The following is an 18,503-nucleotide window of genomic DNA, read 5'->3' as shown; positions in this document are numbered from 1 at the left end:
TATTTAATAAATTTTGTATGAAGCTCTCTCAATCTTTCAGCTTTACGTTCCTGCTAAAGATTTTTATCTCCCTCAAAAATCCATCTATTTCAGCTAGATTTTTAAACTCTAAAATTTCGTATCCAGTGGAAGCATAGTAACTGTTAGAATACCTAGTAAATCATATCTAGGAGCATTAAAATCAATGTGCCTATAATCTGGAGATGATTTACAAATTACAGTATGTTTCATTTATAGAAGATTGTAACGTTTCCTTACCTTGTATTCAGCTGCATATTCAATTGACAGTGGCAGACAAATTGGTGTGGTCAATTTGTATTCTTTGTTGCCATTTGGTCAAGGCTCAGAAGTTCTGGAAGTATTTTCTGATATTACTGTATCTACAAATGGAGATTTAGTTGCTGTCTGTGATGTTAATGGCCACGTTTTTATTGCTAGAATACAAGAATACTTCAACACTTATGACCTCCAAGAAGAAAAGTAAGGTTTTTGTTGCTATTATTTATACAGGTTACCAGGGTATCTATAAAATTGTGATGTACTGTTTTCAAGCTGTACAAACAGCTTCCAAATAGATTGCATACCGGCCATTATCATTGCTTTGCCTACAAAACATGACAACATAACTCTTAAAGTTGCATTTTATTAGAGCTAACGTCAACTGGGAAGAAAGTTGCCTGCTATACTCAGAGCATTTCGAACTGGCAGATCAAGTTCAAGCAATGGACTCTATTTGCCACGTGTGCTTACCCCTATTCCTGGACCATTCTCCTCAACTAAAGTCAGCTGGCACAGCCAGGATTACCAGTGCTTCAGTTCACAGTTCAGTTCAATGACTCGTGCATGGTTTGTACGTGACCTTGATCCACCAGTTCGAAATGCACTGAGTATAGCATTTGTGTCGAGAAAGACAGATAGAGAAAGCAAGGCAGTGTACAATATTGCCACATCATACTTCATGTGCGCACGCGATACAAGTAGTGCAGGAGATAATTAAAAGTCTCAAAAGACAATAATGACTATAGTTGTTGATTACTGTAAGCATGACACAAAACAAACCCTCTTTTCTTGACTTCTATTCAAAATAAATACATAAATGAAATTATTTAATATGGAAGGTGAACTTTCATTCTGTGGATCACACACAAAAGACATTCTCTATAATCTTAAAAAAAATTAAGACATTTGAAATAATAACAATAATTTCCCCACGGCAGCTCACTATGTTGTTGATAGGTAGGTACTTTATGTTGATGAATTTGATAGTTTCATAGTTACTGTCAATTTAGAGATGGTACAAATCTCGTACTTTTGAATTCTGAAGTTCTAGGTGGAACTGTGGAGACAGTATCATCTCAGCAAGTTCTGGAACATCTCATACTTCTATCAGAACAATTAGTAGTCTTCTGCGAATTCGGCCGTTGGATTCTATGTATGTATATTTTTACCACATATAAATAAAATCATTGAATTTTCATGTAATCCTACTATAAACACTCCTATAGGAGCACAGCTGTTAGAATTACGAGTACAAAATAACCAATTTTTTAACATATGTAAATCTAGTCAGAATCATTTGTAGAGTTAATTCTGGTTATGCAGCATAACAGTGCACCTTTAAAAGTGGTCTAATGGTGTCCACTAGACTGAAAAATGTATGTCAACCACATATCTTACAGCATTTATTGCTATTTATTGATGATAATGGTGACTAGAACTTGATTTGAAAGTGGTGCTGGGAATTTGATATTAAACAGGGACTGTTCGAATGACGATTTGAAAACAGATCTGAGTATTTGGTTTGCTATTTTTAATTAAGCAAGAAGTTCTTAGTTAATTTATGCAATTTAATTTTTGCAGCGGGGACAGTGCATCCATATATATGTTTGAATTAACAGAGAAAGATGATGCACATTCTTACAAAAACACGTGGGATTCATATTTGGGGTCACTTAAGCAGAGTAAAAACAAAGAAAATTTTCCAGGTAAGTTGATTTGATTTTACTTTAAAATTAAGTAAAGAACTTGCAAATGCAGATACTGTACACACAGACACTCGCACACACGGACACAGGGACAGGAGCAGAGACAGAAATGGAGACAGAGACAGAGACAGAGACAGAGACTTGAAAATCTGAAGAACACAAGAGTGTAGTACAAAATTTGAAATTTTGCATTCACTTAATTTAATAAATTCACGACTTTCGTCAAATGCGAACAAAACTTTATTTATCATCTGTGTGATAAAAAATCCTAATAATGGGACATCAGGAGCAGGGTATTATATTCCAAAATATCAAGAAAGTTATTTCATACCATGTTCATCCTCCTCCAGTCTTGACACTGAAATGCTATGCTAGCTATTGATGCTGCTCTTCAGTGTGTTACTCAAATTTCTGAAAAATCTATTTGCATACTTACCGACTCCAAGGGGGCTATATTTAATATAATTAAATATGTACCAAACCTATATGCACATAGAATTATTCAAATTCAGAAACAACTAAGTAAACTAAAATAACTCCAAAAGGAAATATCATTTCAATGGATACCTAGTCATTGTGGTATACCTGGGAACGAGAAAGTCGATAATATTGCAAAACAGGCAACATATTTGCAACCAAGACCTCTTCAACTGATATCTCTATCCAATGCTTTTGCTTCAGTAAAGTCTCATTTTACAAACTTATGGATCAATAATTGGCTCTCTTCTGACAAAGGAAAAATTTTACAGTCTGTACAAAAGAAACCAAATGACCTGGAAATGTACAAAAACTTGCCCAGACATGTTCAAACATTTTTAACAAGAGCCAGAACAGATCACATTGTCACTTAATTGCACCTACACCGATTTCACCTTTCTGAGACTCCTACTTGTCTGTGGTGTAATAATCATGATGAAGATCTGGAACACATTCTTCTATACTGTCCATCCATAAACCACAAAAGAAGTAAATTAAAATCATCAGTACCAGTTGCAGAAGACACAGCCCTGCATTTATATATTGACTACACCCCAACTCTGGCTACTAGCAACAGGCATCTATAATGAACACCGATCAAAATACCCCTCATTTCTCGTGAAAAACAACTGAATAGACTACAGTGGACTATAGTGGACTTTATATTGTCAGCAAACAGCTGGATACATTAAGAAGATTGATTGATCTGTGTGATAAAACTCACTTTTTTTATTAATTTTTTAAGTATGTTGCAAAGAGCAGGAAATACTTGAATTTTTGCTTAAAATACAATTAAAAAAGAAGCTATTAGAAACTACAGCCCATTTTTAAGAACCTGTTACAACCGGACATACATTGTTTATCATATTATACAGGGTGGCCCACTTAACTCTTTTACTTCCGATATCGTATGAAATATTTCACATATACACAAACCGACAATGACAAGTTAAATTACATCGAAGGGGACCTCTGATACATGTAATGTATTTTTTGTACATTAATTAATTTTCAAGATATTATAATCAACTTTGTTTTTTATAAATGGAAACCCACTATGTTTTGTATTGCAAATACTGCGTTAACTCTGTCTAATAACATCTGGTTACTTTACTGATTGTTTGAATGTCACCAGTAAGAGTAAACACAAGCAATGTCTGACCAAGGATGGAACAGAGAGAGGACAGTTTTGGTTACAATTGTGCGCCAATTAAATCACAGTCACAATGTACTGTACATTCTAATACTATGGAAATGTTGCACATAGTGAAGTGAGACATGAAAGTAGTGTACAATAAAAAATAAACAATTATTCTCAAAAAACAAAACACAAAATCTGAGGTGTGCAATCAGATTTCTCGCCAATGTCTTATCGTTCAATTGTCAAGTACAGAACTGAAGAAATAAGGATTGTATTGAGTAGTGTACAGTACTATGGGTGTGTTCGATCTTCGGTTATGTCAACATTATGAACTAGACATAAAGAAGGGTGCGTCAGACATTGTTTATGTTTACTTTTACTTGTGACATTCAAACTACTTGCTACTAGGAACTGTGTGGTTACATTCAACTGGTAGAAATACTTAGTGATAATATAGTGATGTGGAAACCAACAAATTATATACAGTATACAGGGTATATCACGAGGTTTTCTCCCGGTTTATGGAGGTGATTCCTGGTGTTATTTGGAACAGAAAATGTAAATAAAGTAATGGGATAACATTCATAATTAAGGAGTTACAACAGGTTTTCGAAACACGCCATGGGGTGTGTAGCGCTAGACATGTTTGCACAGGACTAACGATGTGTGAGGGGAAGATTTAACTTTTCATATTCCAGGTATGGAGAATTCTTCATGAAAACGGACTGTATCCTTTTCATGTGCAAAAAGCAGCATTTAGAACCACATGATCATGCCAACTGTTTGCCTGCCAGATCCTCAGATTTAACACCCCTGGGGATGGATGAAAGACATCGTGTACTAGATTAGGGTGCAAACACGAGAACATTTTATTCAACGCATTCTCGATGCTGCAGCGACAATAAGGAAGGAACATGTGAAGTTACGAAATGCTACACGCACGGTTCACATCCGTGCGAATCTTTGCCTTCAGATGCAGGGAGGAAATTTTGAACATTTGCTTTAAATCCACTCTACATGCAAGAGACTGGTACAAAATGAAACACTTGTTTGTATTCTAACTATGATTTCTATTTTTGTCAGTGACTTACTCAAATGAAAAGTTTTTTTTCTGCTTTTTTCAAATTGCCGTAACTCCTTAATTATGAATGTCACCCCATTACTGTATTTATATTTTTTGTTCCAAATAACACCAGGAATCACCTCAATAAACTGGGGGAAAAACCTGGTGATACACCCTGTAGTATAATCATTTAAGGTAAAGTACATTGCTTTTGTGGCATGATTCTGCTACCTGTTGCCAGCATTGTAATATATCACCTGCAGTATTCACATCCCATAATGGTTCTCACCCTCGTTTCTCCTCTTTATCTCTGTTGCTCTCCTCCGCACCGTCTCTCATTTTGTGTCTTCTCCTCCTTTCCTCTCCTTTTCTATCTTTATCATACACACAATACGTAGCCGAGAAATCACAAATGCATTAATGGGTAAATAATAGAAAATTCCTTGTAATTTTGTATAAATACTTCTTCAAATTATAGTCAATCTTATTTCAGGCTCTGAATATAAAACACAAGTATCACGAAGCTCTAGACGAGCTGAATCTTTGAGTTCCCATTTACTTTGTGTATCCGAGCCACCGACGGGATTTAAGGTCCAAGGACTACATATAACAGCAGCTGGCTTGGCAGTTTGGTATACAACAAGAGACTCATCATCAGGTGGAATATACAGGCTCTACGATGTTACATCAGGTTCCTGCCTTGCTGAACAGATTGTACCTAGTGACACTGTTGTGGTAGCTGGTGGGTGCTTGGGGATAATGGACGCTTTCCTCTCTCCAAACTGTTTGTGGTTATTCCTAGGCAATTTGTCAAGAGATGTACTAGTTAACAAGGTAAATTCTCTATTAAGATATAATTTTGAGAAACTAACATGCTTGAAAATTAGTGTAGAACAAGCAATCCGACGTCTGACTTATGAATGAATGAATAATTAAAGAAATAACATTATTTCCTGGTACCTGCTGTCTTAACAAAACAAAATTAACATTTCAAATTGTATGTAACACTTGTATTCTATAGATTATGTGAAAACGTACATAGATCTTGTACAAATGCATTTCATTTGTGAGGTATAAATGAAATCAAAAGGTGTACAGGCCTTTGACTGTCTCTCTAACATTGTATGGGATGATATATCACTGAAATTACAAGAAAAATTGACAGATTAGGAAATGCATTTACTAAGTAAAGAATATTTGGAAAGGTATTGTAGCCATTGTAAATTTGGGAAAAACTTAATTAAAAAAATTATGTATAGTAAAAGATTTTATAGACCAGTCCATTAATACAGCAGATTTGTCAGATTTCTATTCATCCTTCAACACACACCACACACTGTTAATGACAACAGCTTGGGCACCAGTGTTGGTTTGGTTCTGATAGTAACTTTGGGACTTCTACTGCTGTAATTTTTTATGATGTCAGATGCTCAATATTTCACATATGAATACTCACAAACATTCTCATGGGGGCAGACATAAAAGTTATTTTTTATTCTTCCACCATGCCAATAATGTCAAAACAAGTGTTTATACAAATTTCGGCCACTCAGGTGCAATTATGACTGTTAAAAAAATAAGCCTCCTTGGGACTGTTTACAAAAAGAAAGACAATTTCATGGAAAGACTTATTGGAACAGATACAGCAATTGTTGAGCTATTTTTCAACATGTTTTCCACCAGAACTGAGACATTTCTCATACCATGGGATCAACTTTTGTATCCCTATGTCGTAGAAGTCTGCCCCCTGGGATTGGAACCAGTGTGTGATAGCCGTCTGCATCTCTCTGTCGATCTCATAGTATGACAAATGTCTCAATTCCAATGGAGAATATGATGAAAAATAGCTCAATTGCTATATCTGTTCCAATAAATCTCTCCATGAAATTGTCTTTTCTTTCTGTAAACAGCCCCAGGGAAACTTACTTTCGGGACGGCCCTTGTAATTGCGCTCGAGTGGCCAACATTTGTACAAGCACTTGTTTTGACATTATTAACATGGTGGAAGAAAAAAAAAATTAACTTTTTTATCTGCCCCCATGAGAATGTTATCAGCAGTAAGTTGATTAATGTTTTCAGGGCAATAGTAAGTGTTTTGATATTTACTGTATTTCTTAGCATGGAGTTACGATTACACAGCAATATAGAAGGCAATATGAATGTTTGAGAAACAGTCCTCATGCATTCCTTCTTCAAATGTCGGACTTCAATTGAGGAGCTGGGTGCAATAATAATAGCCTTAGCCAGTTAACATTGTTATTGCTTAGATAGCTGATAGCAAATATTTCAAGTCATACAACAGAAACATAGCTTTAAAATTATTAAGCTATAGTCGCGATGCTGTTATTTCCGGCTTAACTCTGCCTCTTTGCTTACGTTTTAGGAAGTGAAGGCTCTATAAAGTTTAGGTAGGTAGTATCGTTAGCCATTTTTGTTCTTTCGTTCCCGAGCTACCATACGAGGAATCTATTTGCCACACCGTTAAACATTATCATGTCGTAGCTCCTATGATAATAAATCAAACGCACTGTAATTCAACAAATAATTGAGCGGCAAATAACATCTTCGTGTGCTTTCTGCGAACGCCTACGAAAGAGCCAAAATGGCGGACGATTATATTAAGTATTTATCGAGCCTTAAGAAATGAATAACGTCTTCATAAGCGAATCATAAGACGCACACGTTTAAATGTAGCCGACCTGCAGCGCGATTGGCTGCCAGAAATTAGCGACGGGACTATAGTAGAACAGTTTTTTTCGAGTATCGCAATTACTAAAAAAATGACAAAGTGCCTTTTAACCGTGACCAATTCTAATATATAATCCCTTAACATAAAACCAAATGTAAAGATTTTGTTCCTAATGCTTTTATGTTTTCTATCTCATTTTCCTCAAAAATGGAACATTTCACTCAGCTTCTCGGGTACTGCATAATATAGTGCGGTTTAATTTGAAATTTCGCATTTTTATTGTGCTATTACTTGTACACAGTTGCTACATTGTGTGGAAACAGAATCTATTGCCAAGTTATTAAGGGGAGGAGAATGGGCGGACCTGGCAGTTCCTTTACCAGCCTTAGCCGATGGCTTAAGACAGCATCAGATGGATGTGGTTCGATTGGCTCTTGGCCTCCATTCACAAGGTGAGAACTGCTTAAAGTATTTTATTTTCATGACGTTCTGGTTTCTTCTTGTTCATTATCATTCACCCCTTCCTCTTCTTCATCCTTTTTCTTCTCTTCCCTTCTCCGTCCTCTTCTTCTACCAGTCAGCTCCATTCTCATTTCGCTTCATTCTTCTCCTTTCCTTTCTTTAATTTCTCTTTTTGTTCTTGTTCATTTTCAATAAAAAATGGACTATTCTGTATTTACTCGTGTATAAGCCCCACCAGAATATAGGTACCACTCAAATTAATAAATAAACATACCGTACTGACACTCTTGAAGTAGATATTTAAAATTTCTATGATGCATAATGGCCAATACATTGATTTTGTTCACAAGTACTTGATTGATTCTTGTATACATACTCTTCATATCTGCACCATGTAAAGGTACGGTCACACGTCGCTACTTTTGCAGTGATGCAGTACAAAAAACTGCGCAACTCTCGTACTGCGACATGTGAACAACGGTGCAACCCGAAAAGTAGCAGCTGCTGAACCTGCTACTCGCTACTTTTTCATGCTGCGCGCAATTTAAAAGTAGCGACATGTGAACAGGGTTCTCAGGGTTGCAGCCACAGCATTCTTGATATCGGTTTTGTTGAAACTTTTGCTGCGGTTGCGACCAGTGTTGCCACCCGTATGTTCCAATGATACTTTTATTGTTTGGATGTATTTTAATGTTAGATGTGATGAAAATAAATTATTTGTAACAGTTATTAAATGCACAACACAGTCTGAGCATATTTGCTGACGATATAATTCACTTTTTAAATTTTCTGTAGCGTAGTTTCAAATAGGAGGGTTGCCAACATTGATTACGTTAATATGCTGTTGATTATCATTTAAGTATATACGCGTTTTTAAAAGCTTTATAGTAAAAATAATGCCAATTTCTGAATACTAGTTAGGACAGAAAAGCAAATAAGTAAGCTTTCGCATGAGTTTATTAATAATGCGAACATAACCACAAAATATATATTAAGAAGTCAGCACGGAGATGGAAATCTGCAGCATGACTGTGGCTGCAAAAATAGTGCCTTGTGTGTGAACAGACTCGCAACCTCCAGTTGCAACTTTTGCTGCACTCAGGTTGCGCAGCACGAAAAGTAGCATGCAGCGTGCTACTTTTGGCTTACGTGTGAACACGGCACGCAACTTTTGCAGCTGCAGTACGAAAGTTGCGCAGCAAAAGTAGCGACGTGTGACCGTACCTTAATTGTAGTTTGTATTCAATATTGGGATTCCAGCATGCTTTACCCATAACAAAGTGGTACTATGTTATAAACATCATCTGTTGTAAAATTTCGAAGTTCATCAAAACACCTCTGATTCTTGAAGCAGTGAAGGATTTTTATATGTGGAATTCAGTCTTTATTGTTCTAAAATATATGTAGAAGTGAAGATGAAATATACGTTAATTAAGCGAAAGAAATAGCAACCATCTTGACTGTATATCATTGTACTGGACTGACCTCTTCGGTTCCCTCAGCAAGGTAGTGCACCACATCACGGACTCTTTCTCATTACAGTATCTCGTGTATAGGCCTCACCCCTATTTTTGTGGCAAAATTTGGCAAATCAGTTTAAAAGTAAAATTTTAATAAGGTTCAAATAGTCATAAATTATTATTATTATTATTATTATTATTATTATTATTATTATTATTATTATCATTCTTATTATTATTAATAATTTTAGTAGTAGTAGTGGTAGTGATAGTGGTAGTAAATCCAGGAATTTATCCCCAAAAAAGTATATAAATAAAATAGAATCTACAAAATAAATAAATAAATAAATTATATATATATATATATATATATAATATAAAAAAATTTCAGTGAAATTATAATTTCAATTATTCTTCTACCTTCCCTTTTTCTTTTTTTTTTGTCATTCTTGGTTTATTTCTTCTCCTCTTCATATTAATGTTATGTAAAAGTCCAGAACATTGTAAAATTTATGATTTACATGTCAGATCTAGAATTTATCAAATATCTTTCTCAGTGGTCTCGTGACCAATGGTTCCGAGGTTGAGTACAGTGGATTTTAAAGGGTGATAAGTAAACCTGTTGGTCCTATGTCGTAGATCTGTGATATGTAAAAAATTTCTGTCCCTAATTGAAGGTAAAATTTATCAGGAATTTCTCGCCCAAATTGAATTTCAATACTGAATAAACTTTGTAGTTGAAAACAATGTTAAATAAAATACTACTACTACTAATTTAGCAAAGTAAAGTAGAGCCATTCCAATACAGGCCCAGAAAGGCCTTTGGGGTGGTAGGATGTTAAGGCTCCCATCTCATAACATAGTCGGTATTGAGTAGCAGTAGAAATGTCAGTCTTACATTCTGGTCGCTTTTGCTTCAAGAAACACACTGGTGCTTATTTATGTTCAGTGGCAGCTCGTGCCTTTCTTGGATGGGTGTTCACAAAAAAAATATATGAGTAATGAACACACTGATATATTCTCGTATAGCTGAGTCACACGTCAGAGATAAACGAGTTCTAATATGCATGTACCAAATCTATGCATATAAACCAAAATTAAAACCATTAAACAAGAGTAGAATAAGATTAATTCCTAGGACTCACCTTCACTGCTGTTGTAGATGGTGTTGAAGATCTGGATTTATTTGTAGAGAAACTCCATGAGCCTAATTTTGAGAGATGCAAACTTATCAATAACTTTATTATTGAAGTCTCTAATGTTGTTAACAAGTTCTTTTTTTCACTGCCAACTTAGCCAATGTACTTAATTGGTCTTCTGTCATGGTGTTACGAGGAATGTTTTAATCCTCTTTTAATTTAACACACAATTTCACACACGTCCGTCTCCAACTTCAAGTACTCCAGTGTACTGTTTCAACTTTCAATATGCACCAGTGCAGCGTGTATTCCTTACTTTGCTGAACAAAAGACAACAGAATCAGCCCCCGCGTGTAACAGTATTTTGAAAGAGTAAAGAGAGAAAACGAGGAGAGAGGAAGGAAAGCAACACGATGCCAGTCCCAAGAGAGAGGGAGCATCTCTCTCTGTCATTAGCATGTTAAGACCTGTGCGAGCCAGAGCTATTGTAACCATTGTAACATGCCAGAAAATATTCTCGCCTCAGGCTATTTCACCCTGCTAGAGAAAAATTGTGCGAGCTGCTGGCAATCTGTCCAATGGAGATTTAAAGACACACGACACATGGACGGGACATTCTCTCGAGACGAAAAATGTAGGAACGTCAATGCACATTGGAAAGTAATCTATTTAATATATTAATACAGTAATATGTATGATTATTGTTGGTTTTTAAGGTGTTCACGTGCTCCTGTGCTCATATAGAGGAACCGCCGCTGTTTCTGTTAGAAGCTGAGTAAATCCAAGGGCTATAGTGTGGACAGGACAGTTGTAGTAAAAGTCCGAAAAAAATGCCTGTATACCTTATTTCAGGAATTTTCTAAATAAGTCCTGCCCTCTTCCCCCCCCCCCCCTATTCTTAATTCTTTCTCTTTAATCATTCCTTGTGCCTTAGCTTCTACGATTTTGAGGTATATTTCTTCTGATATATTAACTGGTTAAATTTTTTAATGAGCCTTATTACTGTTTTATTTTCAGCTTTCAAGAGCTCTTTTGTACGCAATTCAGCTGATAGTGACGCAGTTTGGGAGACTAAGATACAAAACATTATCTCGACCACAGATAAACTTTTCGATACTGTGTATAATTCACTGCTTGAAAACAAACACAAGTTGGCCTTCACAGAACATTTAATCCAACTTTATTTAGGTCATGCAAATGACTTGCTTCAATCTTTGCACGAATCCTCTGTCACGAATTCCGCTTCTCATTCTCTCGTGCCTAATATGGTCGAAGAAAAGAAGAGAGCTGTTATCAAACAAATAATGTATCATGTTGTGGAACTACGTAGTCATCTGAGGAAGAAAACAAAAGATAATTTCAATGGGAGTAGCATTTACCAACCTTTGGGCTGTTTGGATGATGCGTTGAAGAAAGAATGGAGCAAGTGGCAAGGCCTAGAAGATCAAGATGTTATTCGAGATGCTGTATCAGGAAACAACATCCCACTCCTTCAGACATTTCTTACCACCTGCAGGGGTTGGAGCTCTGGACAGATGTCACAAGGAATTAGAAAGGAGGTGTTTGTATGGCTGGAGCAACTGCTGATGGAACAAGAAATCGAGAAATCAAAACAAATTCTGATGAATCTTGTAAGTGGATTACAAATTTTATTCTATATAGCTAATTATTGAGTAATGTGTAATAATATTGCTACTTCTTACAATAAAATAGCAGTAAGATTTCAGTATATAAATGAAAATAACAGTAATTTATATATTCGTTTTTTATCTCCCTTTATTTGTCTGTCTTGTATTCTTCTATCCATGTGTCCACTCACCCTTCCGTCCTTTCTGGCTTCATCCTTCCTTTCAGTTACTCATCTAGCTGTCTACCCACCTAAAGAGCCCCATACACGCAAAGACTTACCTGTAGAGATTTACCTCAGGGAGGTATGTCTGAATTGGATGATTGTCCATACACTTTCAGACTTATCTACTAGACTTATAGTTCACAAATAAATCGTAAGAGGTCGTTGAAATCAATCAATCACTCAATAAATACTATTCCTTCATAGTTCAAGCATTGATAGAAATGCCTCCAAATAGTTTCTCAAATCTGTACTTTCATAGCTTGCCGCCATTTCACTACAGAGAATAGCTTAAAACGAAACAATGACGAAATCTCGACCATATGCTCACAGTATCGTTTGCTTTATAATTACTTTTTCTCTCACTTCATTTAGAAAGCACTATAGTCTGAAAAATACAAGCAGGCGCTGAAATCTGGAGTCTTAATACTTTTCGCTAGGGGATTTTCCTGCGGATTTAGGTTTGTACAGACTTACCTTAAGGCAAGCCTTTGCGTGTATGGAGCCCTTAGAAGGATTTTTATAACAATTTTAACATTCTGTCTAGGGTTGTGAACCACATGACGAACTAAGAGATTTCTGCCTGAAATCTTTTGACACCAGCGTACGTGATAGTTTGGCTATGTATCTTACTGATCGAGGTCTTCTTACTCTAGATGAATTGGAAGCTTGGGACATGTTGAAATTAATAGAGGAAATCCTTCAATATAGACCTATTCCAAATGGCAGGTGAGAGGTGTATGCAATCATCCTTATAACATTATAGCAAGTAATGTTTATGTACATATTCAAAACTGATTTTTTTTGTTGCTTTAGGCATCTGTATTTCAGTTATAAATAGTCTCTCTCTCTCTCCCTCTCTCTCCGTCTTACTCTCTCTTCCACCCCTTCTCACCCTGTCTCTCTTTCTTCATATCTCTCTATTCATCTCTCGTCTTCCTATATCTGTCACTCTTTCTCTCCTGTCCCTCTGTTTCTCTCTCCTACCTGTTTCAGTCTCTGTGATCTTCGTAATTATACATATGTCTATTTTTTTAACACTCCCTGTATCTATCTCTATATATCTCTCTTTCTCTCTCTGTGTCTCTCTATATCTTTATCTATCCCACTCTCTTTCACCCACATATTTTCACTCACATTTCACAGTACATTATAATCACTGAATATCTACTTAAGAAATTAACTTATTGGCAGAATATAGTAGTACATGCATTATTAAAGTAAGAAACTTATTCTATATTATTCCTATTATTCGTGTCCATGGTAAATTTATATAAACCTGATACGGTATTGTATTGCATAATCAGTCCTTCCATCTTTTGGTAGGTCTTCTGATTGTAGTAAGGTGTTCATAGTATTTTTATGAAAAAGAGAACATTTACAAAGGTTTCAGGTAAAACCTGAGATATTTTCCAAGAAAAGGGGAAGGGATTGATTAACAAAATACAAAAATTCGACAAATTGTAGTGATCATTTACCTTTGTATTGTGCATTCAAATTACTTTTTTTCTACTTATTCTGCAGAAGTAGATGTTTCTTTGCTGCTGTACTTTTATGATGTATGCATTTGTTAAGAAGTTTAGTTTCTTTTGAAATTGTGTCATAAAATTCGGCACATATGATACCTCATTAAAGTGTGTTTTGATACTGGGAAAGACAGAGTTTTCTAGGGAAAAACACGTTTCACAGCAACGTTTACAGTCAGATTAACAACTGAAAAATATACTTGTGCTATTAACAGCTATCAACATGTGACAATAAATGAAAAATATTATTATTAAACAGTTTTTTGTGGTCGTACAAGAGGTGCGTCCTAGCATTCATATACAGTGCGATCCAAAAGTCCCTCCGCAGCTCCATTAGTTATAGTAGTCCTGTAGACAGTTGGTACGTAATCTTGTAGAAAGTTGACACTTCTCCATTCATTCCGATTTGACAACCTCACATCCCCAGTCAATCATATACTTAGTGGCCAGTGCTGCCACTTGAATTCTCTGCCTAGTGGATTCTCGGCTGCACAATGGCTACAGAGCACTGCGGAGAAACTTCTCGCTCGCACTGTATATGATTACACAGTAAACTACACCAAAACATCACGTAAATAAAATACATTGGCAAAGCATCATTGCAAAAACGGAATAGTTTTGGGGATAAATTCTTTTGAGTATAATAGGATATTTTTCCAAAAAAACGAGATGACTGAACACACTGTCTAAACGTCTTGTTCCCTTTGGTTAATATTTCAAAATTGTCTTTCGTATTAATAATTAATAGAAATGAAGAAGCCAGGTAGCTCAGTTTGTAGAGCAAATGACTATAGACTGGGAGGTCCTGGGTTCAATCCCAGGTGGTGATGAAATTTTTCTCGTTGCCGAAACTTCCAAAACAGTCCCAGAGTTCACTCAATCTTCTGTCTAATTGAATACCAAGTTTTTCCAAAGGGTAAAAGGTGATCAGGACGTGGTGCTAACCAAACCACCTGATTATAGTACCAAGGCCAAGAAAGCATGGAGCTTTCAGGAAATAGTCTTTCTCTTTAAGTATCACAGTGAAAAGAAAGGAAAAATTTATATTAATAATACATTTAATCATTGTAAAATAATTGTATTGTAGTGATATGGATTTTTGTATAAGTAAGAAATTGATGAAGTTGCTATTTATACCTTTCACTAGTTTAACGGAATAAAGCTGTAGTAAACAACGAACTTACAAAAAGTTACCTATGTTAATATTGGCTTCAATTTTCACAATATAAATTTATGATATTCCTTAAAACTATGACTTAATACACAAAATAATAAGCCAAGAGAGAAATAACTAACAAAAGTAATGTTTTAATGTTTTTCTTGTATATTTTTCTACCAGTTTTCCAGGTTTTGATTTGCCTTCATATAAAAGAGATGTTCCACCGTGTGATCTTCCTGAAGTGTCTGAGAACTCTGGCAGGTTATCTATCAGTACAATAACACGACAGTCAAGAGAATGGAGATTGTCTGTTTTGGTGGAACTGTACTTCAATACTTTCGGTAAATGAATTAACTTACAATGTCCCAAGTAAGAAGTTAATGCCTTGTAATAATTATGTGGCTAACTGAAAGACTGAGTTATTTGAAATGCTCCTTTTGGATAAATATTGTTTTAGTGAATATTTTCGATCACTCTACTGTATAGTGTTAACTTTTGTAATGCTCTATCCATATATACGTATAAATGTTTTTATTTTTTTTTAATAAATAACGTTATATGGAACATCAGAATTTAGTGTAACACCTCTAAACTCGTGTTTTTAAGATGTAAGTTTGACTAAAATATTTGTGTATTAGGATAATTATTTGACTTATGCAACTTTTTTAAAAATTTATTGTGTAAAATGTTTTGATGAAATGAGTTGCTTTATTGTCTATTTAGAAGAGTTCGGGACAGAACACTATGAATGAAATGAATGAATTGTCGATTTGATTTTCATAACTTTCAGTGTAATAGACATAATATATTTTATAACTCGCAATTATGCATAGACTTTTATAAATATATTCGTGTTTATTGATAGAAATGCTACGCATTTTTGTGTGAATTTACAAATCAGTATTTCATTACATAATTTGTATTAATATCAATTTCTAACTTGTGCATTATTTTATTCCAAGTTTTTTTTTTAATTTTTATTTGTATAAAATCAAATTTATAGTTATTATTTTAATAGTTTTTATTTGTATTAGCATTAGGGATATTGTTCGGTAACACTATTGATTTCTGTATGCTACCACAAAATAATTTTTTGGTTGAAAGTATGTATAGAGTTGCAAACTATTTGTTAGAAAAATAAGAGAGTTTACAAAATCTACAGTATTTCACTTAGACAATAGATAGGGCTATACTTTGTAACAAAATATGACGTTATAATAATGTAAAATACGAAAATTTAAAATATGAAAACAAATTTTAATAACAGAAATTTAATGTCTGACATATCTACGTGTAAACAAGCACTCATATCCCTTACATACTAATCTAAAAGTGAATTAAATACTAATATAGTCACAATCATGCCATGGTATGAAAGAAAAATTTCACAACCTCGAGCGGGAATCGAACCTGCGACTTCCTGTTCTCCGGTCAGGCGCTCTACCACTGAGCTATCGAGCTCGTCTCACGCCAAAGGCTCGGAATTATCTTTTCATACTGGCGACTCTGTTATAGAGTACTGTCCATAGTGTCTGATCTTAGTCAGCACTGCTTATGGCTGGAAAGAAACTTTACAAATGTAATCGATTCCCGCTCGAGGTTGTGAAATTTTTCTTTCATATCATGGCATGATTGTGACTATAATAGTATTTAATATGTCACATCAACGGATGCATATACGTCACCCAAACATCGTAAGATGAAGATTATAATCTAAAAGATTTAAATTTATATTTATAATTATCTAAACAATCAATTATCATGCTTGTCTTTAATTAATTGAAAATTTTCGCCATGTTTGATTTATCGGCTGCTAAAGTGATAAATTACGCTTGTTGCAATTATGAATTTTAATGTTTTCTTTTTACATAGCAAACTTCTAACAGAAAAAATATATTAGTCTTACCTAATAATTATTATTTTATCTGATCCAAAAATGCGGAAGAAATCCGGGAAAGTGGGGAAACGGGAGATCACAGTAAAATAAGTCCAAGTTTGATATTTCGGGAAATATGGGAGAGTCGACAATCATAAGTATGTCAGTACGAAATTTAGGATGTTGAAATATGCCACATGCATATCCCAGGAATAATATAAGAATTAGCTTTTGCAAATAGGTTCTTGTGTTAACATTAAAATTAACGAATAGTGTCAGTTGTTTTTGTAATTAATTGTTTATGCATCAATTTCGTCACATATACCGTATTTTAAAAATTGTTTCAGTACCAGTGACATAAATAAGACAGCTCGAATTATCTCTTATGTTTTAGATAAATAGGGTTGTCAATTACGTTGCCAGGCCTCAACTCGAAGTGAACAGGAAAACAACAATTTGAACAGTACTACATGTAATGACCACTCTATCCGAGCTCAGATAGACCTTTAGTGCATATATATTCAGCTTATTTCTGCCATTGTTATGTATTATTTACAGTATAAATACATTTCTGATAGTATATACTTTTCTTCCTTAATAGACGAAAGACTGGAAGCACTAATCGAACCAGAGGCAGTTTGGAAATATCTACTTTATAATAACAGAGACGATATGCTGATCAGATGGATCAACATTTACTATAATAAATTTCAAGGAACTTTGGATATAGTTGACAGCTCCACAGAAACTGGAACCAGTTCACAAGTTTGTACAAATGACCTGCTAACAGCTGACATGAATAAAGATATGAAGATACAAAGACTGTTCTCGCTGTGGGATGTAACACAGTCTATGGTTGACAGTATTTACGTTATTTGCAGTATGACAAGAACCAAGGAAGTAGTATTGGATCACTTAAGTAGGTAAGACGCAAATCTGAAATATTCGTGATACAATCTCCTTAATATGAGACATGCTAAATTGTAAGATACATTTTTAGTTATGTTCAAAATTTTTAAATAATTAGGGCTTATAGACACACGAGGTCTGTCCGGAAAGTATCCAGCCATTTTTTTAATATCTCTAGAACCATTTATGTGCCTTCGTGTAATTTGGCAGCTAATCAGAGGGGGCTTTACTGTGTTTGTGTGAACAAGCACTTACCCATAGGGCTACTCACTCACTCACTCAGGAGTGAGACATCGTAAAGTGAATTTGTGTATTGTGTGTCACATTCATAATGACCGAGCAAATATGAGCGAATATGCATCAAGTTTTGCTAAGTTTTACATTCTTCTGCAGAAACTGTTCGAATGAGGCTTTTGGGAATGATTCAGTGAGTGAAGTGCAGATTTCAAGGATGGCCAGACATCTGTTGAAAGCGATTCACGTCCTGAAATTCCTTCAACAAACGGATCATCCAAAATAATGAACACATATGGGTCACAATCAACGAAAATTAGCGATAATTAGAAGAAGATCTGAGGAGTTCACGGACTATTGTTTCAGAGATTTTGACCGAGAATCTTAGCGTGAACAGTGGTGCAAAATTCATGACTATGTGCCTGCCCATTCTGAACATCGGGTGTAAAGTTTTATTTTGAGAAAATATTGCACCACCCACTTCTCTCATCCGCTATACAGCCCAGATTTGGTTTTTTCCAATTTTTGGCTTTT

At 35.0% G+C, this 18,503-nt stretch overlaps 1 protein-coding gene across 2 annotated transcripts in view; it reads left to right on the top strand.

The window, feature by feature from the left end:
* The window catches only part of LOC138692891 (spatacsin), a 75,302-nt gene that overhangs the window by 11,469 nt on the left and 45,330 nt on the right, over positions 1 to 18,503 (top strand). For both annotated transcript variants that reach the window (XM_069816207.1, XM_069816208.1), the window contains exons 4-12: positions 270 to 480; positions 1,325 to 1,432; positions 1,861 to 1,985; positions 5,160 to 5,500; positions 7,657 to 7,807; positions 11,434 to 12,047; positions 12,813 to 12,994; positions 15,131 to 15,291; positions 17,428 to 17,749. In XM_069816207.1, coding sequence (XP_069672308.1) covers positions 270 to 480; positions 1,325 to 1,432; positions 1,861 to 1,985; positions 5,160 to 5,500; positions 7,657 to 7,807; positions 11,434 to 12,047; positions 12,813 to 12,994; positions 15,131 to 15,291; positions 17,428 to 17,749 — 2,215 coding nt within the window. The remainder of the gene's footprint in view (positions 1 to 269; positions 481 to 1,324; positions 1,433 to 1,860; positions 1,986 to 5,159; positions 5,501 to 7,656; positions 7,808 to 11,433; positions 12,048 to 12,812; positions 12,995 to 15,130; positions 15,292 to 17,427; positions 17,750 to 18,503) is intronic.

This window comes from Periplaneta americana, chromosome 17 (genome assembly GCF_040183065.1).
Source record: "Periplaneta americana isolate PAMFEO1 chromosome 17, P.americana_PAMFEO1_priV1, whole genome shotgun sequence".
Classification (NCBI taxonomy): domain Eukaryota; kingdom Metazoa; phylum Arthropoda; class Insecta; order Blattodea; family Blattidae; genus Periplaneta; species Periplaneta americana.
This window is presented reverse-complemented; position numbering and strand designations above follow the sequence as displayed.